The 19,544-nt window shown below is 34.7% G+C and overlaps 1 protein-coding gene and 1 non-coding gene across 2 annotated transcripts; both read left to right on the plus strand.

The window, feature by feature from the left end:
- Window positions 1-2,506: 2,506 nt before the first annotated feature.
- Window positions 2,507-15,116, plus strand: LOC117104935 (acetylserotonin O-methyltransferase-like). Its single transcript, XM_033245890.1, has 6 exons — window positions 2,507-2,603; window positions 3,916-4,087; window positions 8,031-8,206; window positions 10,457-10,610; window positions 11,106-11,372; window positions 12,694-15,116. Exons 2-6 carry the CDS (start codon window positions 3,973-3,975, stop codon window positions 12,912-12,914), a joined length of 933 nt encoding a protein of 310 aa, XP_033101781.1. The 5' UTR covers window positions 2,507-2,603; window positions 3,916-3,972; the 3' UTR covers window positions 12,915-15,116.
- Window positions 15,117-19,220: 4,104 nt separating this feature from the next.
- On the plus strand, window positions 19,221-19,293 carry Trnak-cuu. The gene has a single exon. It is a non-coding gene; the product is annotated as a tRNA-Lys (tRNA).
- The last annotated feature ends 251 nt before the right edge of the window (window positions 19,294-19,544 follow it).

Raw genomic sequence — 19,544 nt, forward strand, 5'->3', positions numbered from 1 at the left:
ATATCATTTGAATTTCTTCAATTTCAAACGAATGAGCGCTGATTTTCGTATAATTTTTGTAGTATTTCAAATGAATGTACCCACTGTTGTCTTCTAATCGGATTAAAATCTGGCCGAATTTTGGCTGATATCGAAATAAAGTTTGGCCGAATTTGGCCGTGAGATGGCGTGTGTTTGGCCGTGAAGCCTGTCGACTATCTGGCAACCCTGCTTGCGAACTGCGTCGGAGAATGCTAGGGTTTGGTATGCTGCTTGCCCTCTCTCTCTCTCTGACAAGACGTGATATGTTAATTGTCTGATGTTCATTGCTTTAGATAGTGTTATTACTTGTAATGCAGATGTAAACTGTTGTTACAATGTTTTCAATAAGTTAATTTTGAATGATATTTTATTTAAAGAACTAGGCCATACGTAAAATGGAAAGGACGAATAGGCCTTTTTCACGAATCGGTAGACATCTTGAAGTGATGACAAACATTGTGAATCAGCGGTGCGTAACCAACAGAAATAAGATAAGCTTTTGGGTTGATTTTCTGACATCATGTTGTTTAAAAAATCATAACTCCATAACGGGGCGTCGTATCCAAAAAAATGTTTCCAGGAAAATGTTCTTAAAAGACCAGTCTACACCACTATATGATTGAAAATTTTTTTTGACCTCTGAAATCAAGATTGAAAAAGAAAAGCCTATCTTAGTAGTGTATTAAAATAGGCCAATGCGTTTCAGTGCATTCATAGGACTTTCGTGTTGTTACTGTTCCAAGTAGCGATAATATACATATTTCTCTTATTACAAAGTACAAGTTATGTTTTATAAAGAGGTATAGTATAGTAAATCATGTTTTTAACACCGGAAACTCTCATATGGTAACTAAAACAATGCTAGTTCAGAGTATTACTAGTACTAAGCACTGTAATGCATATACCTATTTTAATACACTACTGAGATAGGCTTTTATTTTTCAATCTTGATTTCAGAGGTCAAAACAATTTTTCAATTTTTTTTCAATCATATAGTGGTGTAGACTTACTGTCAACATTTTGACATGTCTAAAATCCACTGTTTTGCTGAGCCACGCCGTAGAGCCCTTTCTGTAAATGATTTCTTTCGTGTGCAACTTGCGTTTGTAAACTTCAAAACACGTCAAAATCAGTCTATCGTTACCATACCACTATCGTGCTTGTGGAGTTTTCGTGGTTTCGGTCTAGAAAATGCGTCAGATATCGTCATTTCGAGTTTTTTCAGAAACAAAAAACGAAATTTTAACAAATAACAAAAAAATTGACGCGGGCCCAAAAATCGATGCGGGCGGGGGACAGGAAAAAAGTGATTTTGTTACTTGGCCTAAATAAACACAATCGTGACATTAATTGGATTTCTGTCTCCGGGTGCTATATAATATGTGTTTTATGACTTTGCTTTTGCCCACTCTCTATTTCGTATTCAACACCAACGGACACGTTCTGAAGGTCACATTAGCACCTGCGTGAGAACGCCCGATCGGTTAGCGCTAACCGTTAGCGGTATCTGGATACCGTTAACGGTTAGCAAGCGCTATCGGTTAGCAAGTGAACGCATTTCTATCATCAACCAATCATACGTCATATTCTTGGTATCCGGATCAGGATTTTCTCATATGGACGCACGGCAGCTAACGGTTAGAAAGATCCGGATCCTGCTAACCGTTGGCAGCCGCGTGAGAACATAGCCCTATACATATTGTAAATCGGACGCTTCTAATTGTTACGCGTAAACGTAAAGTCGCGCGGCGCACGCTATGGTCAGAGCGGTCAAGGTTCAAAAGTTTCCAATTTAGCAAGAGGGCGTCGTTCATGCGTTATTACTGAATTTGCACGCGTAAATTGCGGAGAACGCTATCTTGTGTTTATAAGATCCTTTGTTAGGGTGCCATATTTCTCTGAAGAACTAGGCCTATTAATTACCAATTGAAGCGTAATTGATGTAAATAATTACAAAGATACTAGTATCTTTGGTAATTATCTTTAATTAGTTATCATTCAATTAATCATATGCTTCAGTCTAATTATTATCTTTAGAATCACCTGATAGTACTGTGGTAACAATATGATGTCTAGTAGTAAACAGTACTGACCAGCTAGAAGTTAGGCCTAGGCCATGGCCACCTACAGTACTGGTGGTGTAGTGATGTAGCGGCGCCTGTGTGCGTTCGCTAGGTATAATGTAGATACCGTGCAGCGTAATCTGCTGCGCTGTGATTGTGATTGTGGTTTCACCTTTATTTGAGTAATAGTTTTCATAATGTTTGATGTTATGATGTTAATGCAATGTTATACGTTACTATTTTAGAGATAACCATCATCATCGATTAAGGAGATATCCAATGCCATTTACCAAGGCAACCTACAACCACTCCAACCATTATTATTAATGTACCAACCACGTCTGCTTAGACGGTATTCTACAATAAATCACACACGTGACTAACAAAAGAACTGGCATCCGTATTTTTATTCTTGTTTACAGAGAGTGTGAAGGCATCATGTCGTCTGTCAACGCTTCTAATTCGAAAGAATAGCCCCAGCACATTGTGAATATCTACAATGGATTTCAGCAGTCCCAGGTTTTTTACTATAATATTGTGGAATGATTAATAATAATAATAATAATAATAATATTGATAATAATAATAATAATAATAATAATAATAATAATAATAATAATAATAATATTGATGATGATGGTAATGATGACGCACATGAAACAGACCAATGTGAAGATACTTTATAAGAAATGCATCACGTAAAGAGATAACCTCTAGTTTGTAATGTATTTGCCTCAATCATTTACCTGCATTGTTAAAATTGCTAATAATTGCATTTACATCCCATGATAGATTTCTGAATTTTGGCTACCTTGATGGTATTCAACCAGTTTGCTGAAAGCCAGTTTGCCAAATCTCAGATTGCCGAGTCCACTTGGCCGAAACCATATTTGCCGAATGCCATTTTACCGACCCAATTTTTCGAAACCCAGTTGCCAAATTTCAACCCACTATACTAAAACAGTTTGTCGAATGCCTTATTCACCATGGTGGGTAAAGGTACAAAGAGTTGCAGCATACCGTGTTTTGGTCAGTGACGTATAGTGTAGCATATCTGACATGGATGGGGGCCTGGTGGGCTGATGGAGGCTGCGAAGTTTGAGTGTGGGGGAGGGGCTCAAGGATAAAGTAAGAAAGAACCATCTGGCAAAAGAAGTTGAAGTAATGTGATTTTTAACGTGCTTAAGTGTTAAAAAAGCTGGGCTCTTATACCCACTAAAGCATAAATCACTCGCGAATATGTTCCGGCAAATTGGGATTCGGCAAACTAGGTTTCACAATTCTTGAGTTGGCAATTTGATATTCGGCAAAGTAAACTGTGCAATCTGGGATTCGGCAAACTGAGTTTTGGCAATCTGACTTATCCGGCTGGTTACAAGATTAAATTCATTGCTTTTGAAGTTGGACCTATACCTATGCATATCTGATTAATATCTAGTTTTCATAAAAGAAAATAAGGAACAAATAGATAAATACATAATAATGAACATACAAGAATATATTGCTTAACATAATTTTAAAATAATGCTGTTGTTATTGATGTCTGATGCGTGACACATTTGAAAATGTCACCTCTTGTCCTGAATGATAATACTTTTGCACCTGTGCCTACCCTGTGTATGCGACATCAAACTCAAAAATATTAAAGCTATTTTTAAAGTATCTGAACATTAAAACATGTGGTATTTTTCAAGTAAATAATTATGAATTACATTGCATATTTTAGTGTACAATAGTCTTCGTAAATTGTTATAAATTGTCTTTTCATGCAAAAGGCCTTGCTTCTATCCGATCAAAACCCTTCTTAACATGCATAATATTGTTGCTATAGGCTCTATTTGTGACAACCGAGCTCGAATTATACGATCTTCTTGAGAATAATGGCAGGATGACAGCATTTGAAATAGCCTGCAAGAAAAACATAAACTTGGACGCAACAGAGCGACTGCTAGATTTCGCTGCTGGATTGAAACTGATTAGAAAAGAAGATGGATCAGATCCTGGTAAGTGATCATGAAGCAATGAAGCAATAGTCACTGTATAATGATATTAGGCATTTTGCGTTTTGACTACGCGGCCAGTATACTACAAACTACTGTAATAGAGCGTAACAGACATCTGCGCATGCTCACAAACCTTACTGGCAAAATCGGTTTTGTGACAGCTTCCACGACAACCCCAATTTCTGAATTTGGAGTAGAGGCGACTACCCTAATATTGACCAATCAGATCACCGGATTGTTTGGCAAACTGCTGGTAACTTTTTTGTTGGGGGTTGCAATTTTCATCGCATCCGCGATCGAGCATTTTTCGTTTAATAATGAATTAATTATTAAAACAAGTGAGTAATTAAATGTTTTATAAAGGCCTATTTATACACATGCAATAAATGAGGAATGAATAGTCACAACATAAAATTAGGTAAATCAGGGGATAGTGAAAAAAAGGGCTTAGGCCTAGGCTAGCCTAGCCTTTGTCAGGGTGGATTTCGGGTAGGAGAAAACACATTATCTGGTGCCGCTAGCTAGGGCATCCGCCCTTGATATCGTGGATCAAGCCTTGCTATATAAATACCTCTGTTTAAAATTGTTGTACATCGTTCTTGCATTTGGCAAATTGCCTGAGAAGGCCTGACACCCCTCTTCTCCCGGTTAACGACTCTTTTGACACCTAGGCTAGGCTAGGCCTAGGTAGATCCTAGCCAACAGCGGAACATCACTCAGTGTTTTCTAGAAACTTCTTATTTTGTATACAGTATCTGACTAAATTTTTTTTCACATTTCCTTTTTCAAATATAAAACAAGGGAACATTGTTCTCTGGTAATAAAACCATGGTCGACTAACTCCTTTCCGTAGGCATACGTACATGTGCTTTGTCGTCTTAGTCGCCTTAAAAAAAACGAAAAACAGCTCTTGGTGTAGTACGCGAACAGTGTCTTGGCGTTGCCGTCACGGTCCATTAGTTCGTAGTAGACTGACTGCGTAGTCAAAATAAAAAATGCCTATTGTTTTATACAGCTACTAAGTGTTGTGTTAGATCACAAATCAGAGAGTTAAAAAAACAATACTTTGGAAAATGTTATAAATAATCTTAAACATGGCTCATGTGAATGGTGGACCCAAAAAAAGAAAATCCTTCCTTTGATCTAAAGAATTTTCCTAATTTTACCATCCTCAAACGGCGGTACTACGTCAGACCCATTTATAATTGCCTTAAGCCTACCTTTCAGTTCTAAATTCTTCCCAATGCTCCAGTAATCTTTTAATGTTAAACTTTTTCTATCCATGTACTCCACCTTATTGGAATGCCCTGAGGCATAATGTGAGGTACAGAGCACCAAGGGGATGGGGGTGATGTGGTTTTGGCAATGGCGCACATGTGTTTTGAAACCTCAGGGCCACCATGGTTGGGCCCGACGTGAGCAAATTTTAGGAAATAATACCTCTAGAGGCCCAGAAATGACACTTTTATATAGTAAAATTCATTATCACGTCATCATTATATAGTCAAAATGCAGGCCAACAAATTTCTAATGTTTTACCAGCCAGCCATTTTAGGCAACCATAGGAGATGTAATTACTATGAGCGATGCATCATAGAAAGTGAAACTTAAAAACTTTGTCTTTGATGTATACTTATTAGGCCTACTTTAGGCCTACCTAGTTCAAAGACTGAGTCCACACCTTAGTGGGGGCGGATTTGGGAAAATAGTACATCTTGATTCCTTGAAATGACATTCATATTATAATTCATCTTCATCGTCGTTTTAATTAATGGCTGTGATCAGTGGCGGCGCCAGGATTTCCCCGTGGGGGGGGGGGGTTGGTGGGGTGGCTGAAGTTGCTACAAACTTTTGAAAGTGGTCCAGGTGGCATAGCTCCCCGAAAATATGACAATCACAATTTAGGGGTTTCAAAGGTTTATTTAATCGATTGTAGAGTCTATTAATATGTAAAAAAATACATATAATTTTATATATTTTTTTCTTCCTGTCGAATTGTGGTTTATCTCCTCTACTGGGAGCCCCCTAGAGCTTATTCGAATAATGAGGTATATTACAATTATTGTATTATATAAAAATTTTACTTAATTATCTGTCTGTAATGCCAAATAATATAAAAACAAAAGTATGATTAGCAATCAAATTATAACACATCAATGCATTCAGGGTGTGGTGAAATGATGGGAGAGGATGATGGATCTATGTGTGGCACGTTTGTAAGGAGTCTGTATAATAGTTCACAAGTTGTGGTTATGGTGATCCTCAAAAGTATAGAATAACCCCATACTATTTTAATATTGTATTCATTTATTATTTATTTATTAATCTATCATAATAAGTCTAAGAACAATAACGTCAATTATTACCGAACGTGATTAAAACATGCAGGTGGGTACGATTCCTTTTGGTTTCAAGGTTGGCGAGGCCTCGTCGCGACTCCTATTACTTTTGACTCAGAGATTGATATGATCGGACCGGATTGAATTAAGTCACTTTTATTGAAGGAAGAGGTTTGATTTTAGTATTACTCGATGAGAAAGTCATATGAACATCATATATTTATATTAAACTAGAAATTGCAAATTGCAAGTGAAGTGCTGCGAAGTATAACTGCATATACCGTAAATGTTCTTCGAACAAAATTATTTATGCGAGTCAAGTGAAAATAACGAATAATTAAAATATAACAAATAATATGAGACACGACCCATTGTCTATATTAGAACAGCGTTGGTACCGTGTACAATAGTGTTTTGCTGCAGTGACATCTCGCTGCTGGCGACTCGCTGCTGCCGGCGATGACTCGCTGCTGGCGAATCGATCTGCGCATGTGTATAAAATGGTATTTATTTCCGAAAACACTGTGTATGCCAGTCTACAGCAAGCGTCGCCTAAATGTAATAATTAGCATGTTGAAATAGGCTAGTAAATAAGTTTAACTGGGTTCGTAAATAATATTGGCCTCAAAATATTGTGGCTGAGACATGGGCCGATTAAACGTAGAAATAGGAAACCTAGAAATATAGTAAAAATGCTTAATAGTAATACTCCAGCGTCGCGACATGTGGACGTTGGTACGAGTGGGTTAGTCTACAAATGTCGCCTAAAGTAATTGATTTTATAGCAGAACGAAAGAAGGAAACTCAGCTTTTCAGTTGTCTTAGGCCCTCATTTTTTGACAAACAATGACCTTTCAGGGGTCAAATTGCTGTCAAGAATATGAATTGGCTGCTTCGCAGCAAGTATTGTCATTGTGGTGTCATTGTCACTTTTAGGGATTTGTAGCGTGTTTCAAGGTGCCTTGCACTTTTGGTACAATACTGCAGCTACACTTCGTTCTGCCTCGCATGAATTGCAGTTGACGTGGTCACCAGGGTAGATGGCTTGCATGAATCGCATGCCTCGCAGTTTGTCTTAGGCATATGTCTTGTGGCTGCTGAGGGGAGGGTGTTCATGGTCACCCAGCAGCAAGAAAAACCAATAGCTGAACAACGGGCGGATGAGCTCCTCGGAGTCAACGGCCAACCATTAATTAACAGGAGTAGTTTAGCCTCATTGTTATTATGATAATTAGGCCTGGGCCTATTATTTTTTTATTTTATTTTATAGTTATTATTTTATTGTTATTTGTATTTTCTCGGTTGGCCTATATATTATTTCTCTGTAAAGCGCATAGGGGCAATGTGCAATATGCCCTATATAAATATAACATTATTAAATCGATTTTTTAATTGACAAAGTGCCAGACAATTTGCATAATAAGGTTCTGAAGTTCTGGGTATAGAAATAATGTGACTATAATATATTTTATGTTCTTTGGCTAGGCTGGATAAAAATATTATGGCGGTGCAATATTGAGTTAATAGTAATTTATATTGTGGAGAGAGAAATTGAAAGTGGTGGGCTAAGTTATAACATGAATTTCTTTGGCATTTTCTTACAGCTATCTACAGTAATATCCCAGAGGTAGCAGATGCCCTACAAGCTAGTAAGCCTAACAACATGGTGGCAGCGGTGCTCCATGCTTCCCGCATCCAGTACCCTTTATTCCAGAATTTGAGGACTGTTATCAAGGATGGAAATAATACACAGGCTTATAAAAATGCGTTTGGATTTGAGGTGAGCCATGTTCTCTTTTTCATATACATCTTGTAGGCACAGGGGCTGAAGGCCAGGTGGCTGCCTAGGGCCCCCGGCGGGGTCCTGGGGCAGAGCCCCTGTTGGGGGTCCAAGGGGGCGAAGCACAGCACATTCAAGGAATATGAGGTTGTATTGAGTCGATTTTGACTATCTAGCATGGTAGTTTTCAGTAACGAATAAATAATTAAAAAAAAAAAATAGGTGTATGTCTTTTAAAAGAAATTTAAATATAAAGTACCTGCAATATGCAACTATGAAATGTGTCATTAAATTAAAAATAATTCATCTACTCACAGCTGTGGGTGTTAGTGCCTCTTCTACGAACATCTCAAACATAATCTTTGACAACATGCAAAGGCTCATAAATGTACACCATTTCAAAAGAGAAATTTCACTTCTAGAAAACATGATGAAGTTTCTCAGCAACATCGAGCATAAAAATCACAAAATCAGCAAAAAGGAAAACTAATATCCAAAATCCGTTAAAAAAAGTTGTCAAACAACAAAATCCGCTACTGTACATTAACATTGAGTAAATTACAAGTGTTCTATTTCTCACCAATTGGATTTATGAATAGCACTCTCCTAGGGTGTTTTTGGTAGGAAAAGAAGACTTAAACACTGTGGGTGTTTTTTCTTTTCTTTCTTTTCGTTTTTTTTTTTCCGCCACTGGAAATAGGCCTAGGCTTTAGGTTTAGGTAGGCTTACTTTGTTTCATGTCAATTAGAGACAACAGGATTGTACAATTTCATACAGTATATCTTGTAAATTTCACAATGATGATTAAACCAGGTGCTATACTTAAAAACAATAAGGAAGTAAAACTTACACGTCAAAAGTTTCAAATGTTGTTTACACAAAAACTGTACTTTATTAAAAGAGTAAGTCTACTGAAGGGGTGTAGTCAATAGAGATGTGCACACATATCAGTGTACTGTGTCACTGTGCATGACGTTGTCTGACAGCACATACCTGCTGACCTCGATAGAGAGTGATTGATTGCACGAAAGTTTTCATGCCGGTGCATCTGCGCTATGCATTGCGCGATGTGACATAGAATCAACCTTCCTATGGAATTGAGTATCTATTCAATTATCTCAAAAAAAAAAAAAAATTTTGTGATAAAAGTCCACCCCAGAGGCACCCCTCAAACTAAGATGTTTAGCCAGTCATTTATTCTTTCCCCCTCATCATTCATGCCTTCAAAGTATGCTCTTAGTTAGCTGTCACTAGGCTTCCATCTCAGCCATATTCTTATCTTGCGGGACTGTTCCTGGTGTTGTTGATTATATGTTATCACATGTGTTCCTTTCGTTCCCATCCATGTCTTCTATTTGTCCCTGTTGTTGACCAGCTGTCCTCAGGTCACTTTCCAAATGTTGAATAGCTGTAATCGAGTGTTTTCTCTCTCATTTGATATTAAACAAGGTTTCAATATAATTGGTGATGCTTTATAAGAAGAGTAAGGATATAATCCTCCAAAACCAATGTTTCTACTCCCAATGCTCTTATAGATTTGTACATGAATGTTTTAGTCACCATCAAAGGCGAAGGGGAGGTTAGACATTTGTTAATTGGTTTTCGTAATACTACGACTTCATTGACCACCTAACAGTGAAGTTTGGAGTTACTATATAATGTAAAATAAGATATATTGCTTTCAAATCATTCTGTGTCACTATAATGAAGAGGTCTCACAAGTTTCTTGGATGGGGCCCATACTCTTCTTTATCTTTGCCAATATCCTTCTTGGAATGGTGACGTGTGTGAAGTGCATGGATAACACCTTTGTCTTTGAGAGGATTAGTAAAGATGGAAAAAGGAGTGTGTTCCACCCAGTATCAGATGCCATGTATATAGAACAAATTTCTTCCATCTGTTTTGGAATTTAATAACTTACTTGATAATTTTAAAAGAGCTGTCAAAATTCAAAACTAACAGGATTAAAAATTTATTTACCATTCATGTCACTAAGGATGATGAAGTTTCGGGCTTCTCGGATGGTCACTCAGTGCAGTTGTAATTTTTTTGTTTATATTTCTAAATTTGGTGTTTTTATCTTTAGTTGTATTTTGATATTTTTATTTGATGCTTATACAATTTTAATGTTTGATGTGTTTTTATTATACGATGTTTAAATTTAATTTGAAATATTTCATATTTAAATTGCAATGAATAAAATAATCGATTTATTGATATACTTATTTTTTTTAAATTTATTCTAAATAGGTTACCTCTGAGAAGTTTGATTCGTTGTATAGTAGTGACCAAGACTATTCAACCATTTTCCTTCAATTTATGCATGATTTGTCTTCACTCACGGCACCGGGTGTTGCTAAATCGTTTGACCTTTCACCTTTCAGAAGAATATGTGACTTAGGAGGTAATTAATGAAGTTTCAACATTGAATCTATGATGTAACAGATTATTATGTGTTTATGTGTAGGCAGAATGCGCTGGTTTTACGTCAAAAGTTCTGTCTGTTGATCCCTCTTTTTGGATGTTGTTGCCAAGGTCCCACGAAACGACAAAATAAGTGCAAGTAAACTTGCATGTTTGTGAGATGTGCGCGTACAGTATTCATGACCCTAAATACTGTGATTGAGTAGAAGCCCATTAGCTTAATCTGGAGTAGAAGATTATTATTTGAGATTATTTTACCTCACAACTGGCTCATAAATTTAGTTTTTATAATTTAATTGATTGATTTTTTTCGGCATTGGTTTTATGTTGGAAGGTCATTGTGTCTAGTACCACATTACCACTCCCCCTGCAAGCTATGCTCATCTAGAGAGGCCAAGAGACCTTGAAAAAGCAACAGACGCATTATTGGATGTGATTTAGCTATCTTACTTAATGTTAACTTTTTTAACTACAGGAGGCTCGGGAGCATTAGCATATGCATTAGCTTCTGAATATCCAGACGCTTCAGTAACAGTATTTGATCTACACTCTGCCATAGAGAGTGCACAGAAAATAAGACCTGAAAAAACAAAAATGTTGAAAGTAGATTTTCTTGCTGGAGATTTTTTCAAAGACGACTTTCCTCGGGCCAACTTGTATACCTTTGGAAGAATTATTCACGATTGGGAAGAGGATAAAGTTCACCAACTTTTAGAAAAGGCGTTTCATTCTTTGGAATCTGGTAAGAAAATAACTGTTTCTATAAATAGATAAATATCATTAGTGTTTTTTCTATAAATAGATGAACACTATGATATTTAAACGGTGGGTCTGTAATCAGCACTTGGGTTCTAAAGTAATAGTTAGGTGTTTTGTGTTGTCTTAAAATTAATCAAAACAACTGAAAATTAAATTTAACAAAAAAAAAAACAAAAAAAAAAAAGACAAATCACATTACATTCCATAAAAGTTAATTTAACTACATATATGAAACGATGTAGGCATATAAATTTTACTAAAATTAATCTTATAATATATTTAATATATTTATAAAAAACTTTTTTTACTAAGACAAAACAAATAATAGGGAAACATTTGATATCAGTAATCAATAAAAAAAAAATTAAATAACTTCCAGAATATAACTTCTCATTAAATCAACTTTATGCTGATATAAAAGTGCAAAAAATAAAAAAAATAAAAAATCTCATTTTTATTAATTAGTCGCTTACACAAAACAGAAGTAGAATGCCAAGTCTCTATAAGAGGGTTTGTTTGGTACGTGAAAAAAACAATTCTGTCTTTGCCAAAAATTAAACCAAGACTTTGATAATAGAAAACAAGTATCTTTACAACAATGCTCCATTCTAATTAAATCTTCAAAATACCTAGGTTTTTTTCACATAATGTTGAACATTTCTAATCCTTTCAAAATTGCACATATATTCAACCAACTTTGCTCAGATTGGTAAACATCTTTATTCTAAACTTAACTTTCTCTGTGGACTTTTTATAATTTTAATACAAAGTTCTAATTCTTTCATCCATTAAGGAATCCTTTGGTATTATTATTACAAATTTAAGCACCGAAAAGTCCCAATATTTGACGAAAAAAAAATCAAGAGTAAACCATTCATTGAGAACATTTCTATTTTATTTTATTTCAAGTCACTACCCAACAGTGGGTAAACCACCAGTTACAGAATGGATTAACAATAAAATATATGTATAAATATTAATATATTTAAAAAAGAGAAGCATCATAAGAAAAAACAGACACATTAAAAAAAGCAATAAAACAGAAAAAATGAAGAAGCCTAGGGCCAAAAAACCTAAGAAATATTGTGGAGAACCTTATAAATTTTGTTGTTAAAAACAGAGAAATCAACGGTGAAGACCCTTAACATTGGCATACACTATAATATAACTAAAGGCAGTGGTTTGCTGTAAACAGATGATGAAATGATAAGTTTATGTCCAACTGATTAAAATAGTTATGATTATGATGATGATAATGATGATGATAATTGTTAATAATTATGCATACTTTTATGGTTTTATAGGGGGCGCTCTTTTGATAGTAGAACTACTTTTGAATGAGACTAAAACTGGTCCCTTGCATGTGCTACAATGCAACCTTGAGATGCTTACAGAGATGAGCGGGAGAGAAAGAACAGAGGAAGAGTACCGTCAATTGCTGGATCAGCATGGCTTTGTAGATTTTCGATGCCAGTTTGTCATGGGGTATAGCAATATGCATGCGATGATAGCTTACAAACCATGAAGTTGGCCATTTAATTAACAAGTTGAACAATAGTTAGCCACTTTATCGAAAATTAAAATGTTATTATTATTTATTGTACTTGTAATACAAAGACTTGGATAACAAACTATGTGTAATAGCTGGATTATATCAAAATTGTTATAATGAAACTTTGATTAATAAAGTTAAAATAAAAAAACAAATTTAGGCATATTTCATGATGATTATTCAGACTTGTGCTTCAAATATTGAAACAGTTTTTTTTACATCAAATTAGAGAATAGAAAAATAATTTTCCAGATTTTAGTACTTCATGCAATATAATGAAGATTTAATAGATTTAATTTCATACGTGGGCCTGTCACGCCAAAATCGGTCTAGGGGACCGATTTTGGTCGAAATTTGTCCGGCGGACCGATTTTTGCCGTCAAAATCAGTCCTTGGATATAAATATTGGTGCAGCCAGGACTAGTTTTGGAGTAGCCTAAATCATTTTACCTATGCCTGCTACAGTCCTACACTATACGAGTTTGGTACTCAACCAACTACAGCACAGTGAGTTGTTACTAATTGGTCTGCATAGATTTTTTTGAGAGAAATCTTTAGTGGGAAAATTGAAATTGAAGACCAATCAAAATGAAGGTGATGGCTTAAGTCCAATCTGAATCCTATTTTGCATACATCACCTTAGTATAAGATTTACCGTATTTCACAGTTGACTTTATTTAGTAGGAAAGAGGCTGGTATGTGTTAGTATACAAATAGATGGAAATAGAAAAGGCCGTGCTAACTTCAATTTTACTAAAGACAAATTATATCTTACATATATTCATCCCATGTATTGCTGTTTACACTGAATCTGAAGTGGAATTATATGCAGATCATTTTTTCACCTAAATATTTTTCCGAACATATCCAGGGATCAGATTATAAACTCTTTTTGGGTAAATAATATTGTTTTCTTTTAATAAAATGAGTTTACAATTTGAATGAAGAGAGTTATATTCATGAATGATTTTTATATCTAGGCCTATCTGATATGGTCTTTTAGAAATAACTAAATATTGTAAATCCCTTCATGTATTTTTTGATTAAAGCTTTTGAGAAATTACTATTCATTTTTAACCTAAATTTTTAAAAAAATGTTGAATAAGTAGAACCATGCCTTTATGTTATATGGCCAGACAAACTGAATTTCCACATGAGTTACTGCAGCATGGGTTACCATATTTTCGGCAAGTCATGGTAAAATTATGATTGAGAGGTAGTACTTTTTTCCCACAATTATAAACATTAACATAGTTAACTACTATGTTTGGTTACTTCTGGTACTTTAAAGAATAATAAATAATGATTGTTTTTAAAAGAAAGCGAGAAAGTTAAATATCACTGAAAAAGAAAATATAGTCCTTGCATTCTACAAGTATAACAAAACCTGATAAAATAACAATACAGTATAGTATGTATCAATAGTAATGAAAGTATGTTAAAAACACAAATCAAATATCCCATAATTACTATATAGGATAATAGAAGAAAGCGAGAAATAAAATATAGTCATTGCTTTGTACAAGTATCGCAAAACCTGAACTATTAATATAGTATTTATCAATAGTAATGAAAGTATGTTAAAAGCACCACTCAAATATCACATAAATTTATGCTCTTTATAGCACTTGTCAAGAATATATAGTAATCACTTTAATGTTTTACATGTATATGATTTAAATAAAATCCAAACTGCTGCTTTTATGTATCGTTTACCGCATAATACTTTACCACCCAACATCAGTAATCTTTATACAAGAGCATCTGAACATCATCAATATAATACAAGATTTTCTAGCATCAATTATACTTCTCTTACTCCGTGCACATCTAGTATCAGGCGTTTTTTTGTTCTCTTTTGGGGTCCGAAATTATGGGCTAATTTTCCTGATGACCTAACAAATAAATTTACATTGAATAGTTTTAAATATCATTTTAAGAAGTCTTTGGTCTCGGGTTATGGTAATTAATTAATTATCTTTTTTCTTTTCTTCCTCTCATTTCTATTTGAGTCTTGAAATAATGTGTCTGGTCTTGTGTTCAAAACTGGATTGGATATAATTTTATTGGTATATCATTCTGTTATTATATTAGTTGAAATACAGCTAAACATTGGTACCGGTCACTTTTCCAACTGTTTTGTTAAAGGTGGCTACGTCTTAAAGCTCTAGTAGAACTTACATTAGCCTCCTTCCATACAATATATTTGTTTTTAATTTGCATTCTTATTGTATACTGTATTACTGTATTGTATGGAAAATAAATTCATATTTGATTAGCCCATTGGGTTATATTTTTTCTGTGGCAGTACTGCCGGGGGTCGGGGACACAGAACTGTCAAGGATCTCTGGTGCCATCAATGGTTTTATGTCTACATTAATATTATGTTATATTTATATTGGAGTTTAGTACAGTAAAAAATTCTATTATTCTAGAAATTTGAAACAGAATTATTCTACACTAAAAAGTGTTACTAGACCAGGTGTAAACATAATAATGAATTGTGAATTGTGGGGGCTGCACATGAACGATTTACGGTGAATATATGATACTTTTAGTGTGTTTGTAAGAACCTTCCTACACTGTTTCAATACTATTTTATGCTAAATTTTATAAGTATTTTACAGTTAACTGGCATCGGATTGTAACAACAAGGTGTGTTTTTAGCCCAAGAAGGTAGTCAAGCCACACCCACAAGGGTTTAAATTTTTTTTTTCGTGGGCTGCAATAAAATTGCCATTGGGCATCGTGTGGCCTGTAGGCTGCACTTTGACTACTTATGTCGTAGATGTTCATGTAATTTCATTCAAATACATTCACCTTCAACCATTTTAAACTCCTGAGTAGAGAGAGAAAATCATGAATAAAGTGTTTTTCCCAAGGTCATAAAGCAATGTGACAAGAATCTTAATAATTCAAATCAACCGAATAAATATGCTTCCCTGATCAATGACCCATCCAATCAGAGCTGTCTCTTATACACATCTAGATGTGTATAAGAGACAGACTCCAAAGGGAACTACTGTACTAAAGATTTACAAATAAAACATTAAAAAAGCAAATTAAATTTTAAAAATGAAGGCATGTTGAAGCAATAAGCCCCCCCCCCCATCAGTCTCCCCACCTCATTTCAAGACATCTAGATACACCACTGACTTGCATGGCCAGATGAATGAAAATACTAATTCGAAGTAGCGAAGGGACTCAATTGGTAGCGAAGGGACGCTAGCAATAAACAATCAACAAACTACAGGGTGTCTGGGTTAATTTGCAAGGTACTACTGCACATGGCTCAACTATTTTATACTTAGGGTTTAATTGGTAAAAATCGCACACAAATCATACGACGTCACTGACAACGCGGGGGATGGCAACTCGATTTTCAGATTAATTTTCCAAATAAAGTTATACTAAATAACTTCTAATGACGAACTATTGTCTTCAGTTGTCTTTGTTGGTCATTCCACTGTCATTTTATCTATTTTTTCGTTGATATTACCATTCTCAATAATCTATAAAAAATATTAAAAAAACCCACATAACAACGTCACGTTAGATCGATCGGTGGGGACGCCGTGGTGACGCCGGTAGGCTCAATTTTCGTCGGAAGGTATCAAGATGATAAACAGTTTTATTGGACTAAATTCTTCCTTATGTGAACCAGATGCTTACCTAAGATTATACTGACACTGGTTTCAAATGAAATAACTGACAACTTCGGTTTGTATCAATGTTTTAATAAGCACATAAAACTATGTCACAAATACGTATGCAAAAATACACAGGGACACCACGCTGTTTTTGTATTTTTCTTGAAATCTGTACGCCTGATCACCATCATCATACACAGTATAATAGATTCAAGTAAGATGTTTCAAATGGTATAAAAATGTAGGCAAACATGCCTTTGGAACAGTTTTTTTCCCCGAGTTTGATTTACCTTAACGTTGACTCCGTCTTAGAAAGCACCAGGATTAATCACCACGCTGTTTTTGTATTTTTCCTGAAATCTGTATGCCTGATCACCATCATCATACACAGTACAGAATAATAGATTCAAGTAAGATGTTTCAAATTCGGAAAATTCATCGTAGCCATTATTTATTATCAATACGGTCCCGGCGTCATTCCTTGAATCGGGACGGTACGTACTAGTACTTTACCGCTTGAGCACGGTGTACACATGACATGGGTCATATCATGTAAAGATAATTATTTTTCCCGAATTATAATTTGTATTTTTAATGTATTACTAGAGATATGTCCCTGCATTCAACAATTATGTGGATATTCTTTTACTATTATTTACTATCAACTATTGCCCCGGCGTCACTAATTTGGATCAAGACGGCACTTATGAAATTATCTTCAATCACTTCCTGATTTCAGGACGTGCACATGACAATCGGGACGCTACGTTAGTAAGTATTTATTGGGAAATTACTCCTTTATATCGGTGGCACACACAAAAGGTGGTGCATTCACATTGTACATCTTATAAAAGAACAAACAAAATTATAAACAAAGAATTAAACTATTAACTTAACAAAAATACATAAAGGCTTACACTAACAAATTGAAATTGGCAATTAAAAGTACTACTTTTTAAGACAAAGAGAGAGGGGGTCACCGACCATGAGGTGACCGCCTACTTGGCAATTCTTATTGAAAGCATTTTCATTGTTACTTCATGTATGAAAGTATAATACATACTCCAAGTATTGAAATACACGCCATCGTATTTCAATACTTGGAGTATGTATTATACTTTCTTATCTGAGATTAATCAGTGGACCTTTCGGTTTTTGGAAAATACTTCATGTATGTTCTTGAAGTTTCTTCAGTGCTCTCTCATTGTGTTGACGTTGGGAACGTTTTACCTTCCTATCATGCATGGTAATACTTTCTTCCTATTTACTATTTGTATGTGAATGAAATACTGGTTATATTCTGTGCATTTTATAATTCTGAGAATATTCATCGTAATTGTTATTTTTTTAAAGAAACATCGTACTGACGTCATCTAGTTTTCTACAATAATTTAAGTGTATGGGTAGACTTGCAGGGTCTTTGTGTAATTATTAAATGTGTACCACCATAAGCTATAAAAATGTATAGAATATAAGCTTAACTCTGTACTTACTGGTGTATCTACCAAAATTTACCAAAAGAGACCTGCATGTTCGATGAGTGAAGTACTGATTGCTTTATTATTATTGGTTCAAAAATGAGACTTAGAATATGTTTTTTACCTTAAGTGAAACGTTATTATGATTTGCTTTTTTAATGTTTTATTTGTAAATCTTTAGTACAGTAGATCCCTTTTGGGGACATCTTCGGGATCAAAAAGATATCCCCTTTTCCTCGTTCATTGCTCGAAAGAATGTCCCCTTAATAACAGGTGTCCTGTTAACATGGTTTAATTAGGCCCATATCGGCCGCTACCTATAGCGACCGCCCTCCAGAACGGCCGCCAATGTGTGTATATGTATGGAACGTCGATGACGCATTCACAATGTAGTACATTGTAGTTAAATGGTTTGGAAATCGGAATAAAGCCACCCCTGTCCAAAGCCACCCAACAATGGATTATACCGTTGTAAGGTAGGGGTGGACAATGGGGTGTTTGTCTTGATGCTGGTCTACAATAGGTTTCTGCTGCAGTGCTAGTAGTGTCTTTGTATCAGCTTTTGTGTATTATGAATTAGAAACTGGGTGTAGTCTACATAAGCATAAACATCATCAGCTTCTCCCAATGATGCAATTGAGGGTGATTCCAATTGAGTGGGTTTTTTTTTTACATTTTTATATGATAATATTAATTTATATTTTTATACATACTTTCATTACTATTGATATACTATATTAATATTAAATAAATAAATAATTAAATAATAAGTAAATAGATACTTGTCATTGGTAATAAAGAAGAAAGGAAAATAATAGTAATACTAATGAAAAAAGAAGAATAAAAAAATACATTTCCACTTAATTGCATAATTAAGAGAAGCTATGATGTTTATGCCTGTGTAAGGTAAATTAAAATTACGGTATATGTAAAAAGAATAAAATGTTGACTGTAAAAAAAAAAGAAAATACAATTCCTTCTAGAAACCACTCAATTGCATTTAACAGGGGAGTCCCAAAGAAGGAGTTCTACTGCATTGTCTATTTTCATATTAATTTGCGAACCAACAGGGGAGAATCTAAAATTCTCTTATCAAAGTTTTAAAGCATAAGAACCACATTTTTTTAAATGTTTCTTTTTTTGTAAAACAAGGCCGGTTAGCTCAGTCGGTAGAGCATGAGACTCTTAATTTCAGGGTCGTGGGTTCGAGCCCCACATTGGGCGTACTTTTTACCTCAATTTTAAAAAAGAGATCTACATGTTTGATGAGTGAAGTGCTGATTGCTTTATTATTATTGGTTCAAAAACTCTTTTTATCCAAATTTTGTAATGAGACTTAGCATATGTTTTTTTTCCAGTGAAATGTTATTGCTTCAACATACCTTTATTTAAAAAAAATGATTTGTTTTTCTCATGGAACTTAAATAATGTTTTATTTATAAATCTATAGATAGTACAGTAGATCCCTTTAGGGG

Source organism: Anneissia japonica, unplaced genomic scaffold (assembly GCF_011630105.1).
Source record: "Anneissia japonica isolate Jap-2015-1 unplaced genomic scaffold, ASM1163010v1 scaffold287834_len5846547_cov211, whole genome shotgun sequence".
NCBI lineage: Eukaryota > Metazoa > Echinodermata > Crinoidea > Comatulida > Comatulidae > Anneissia > Anneissia japonica.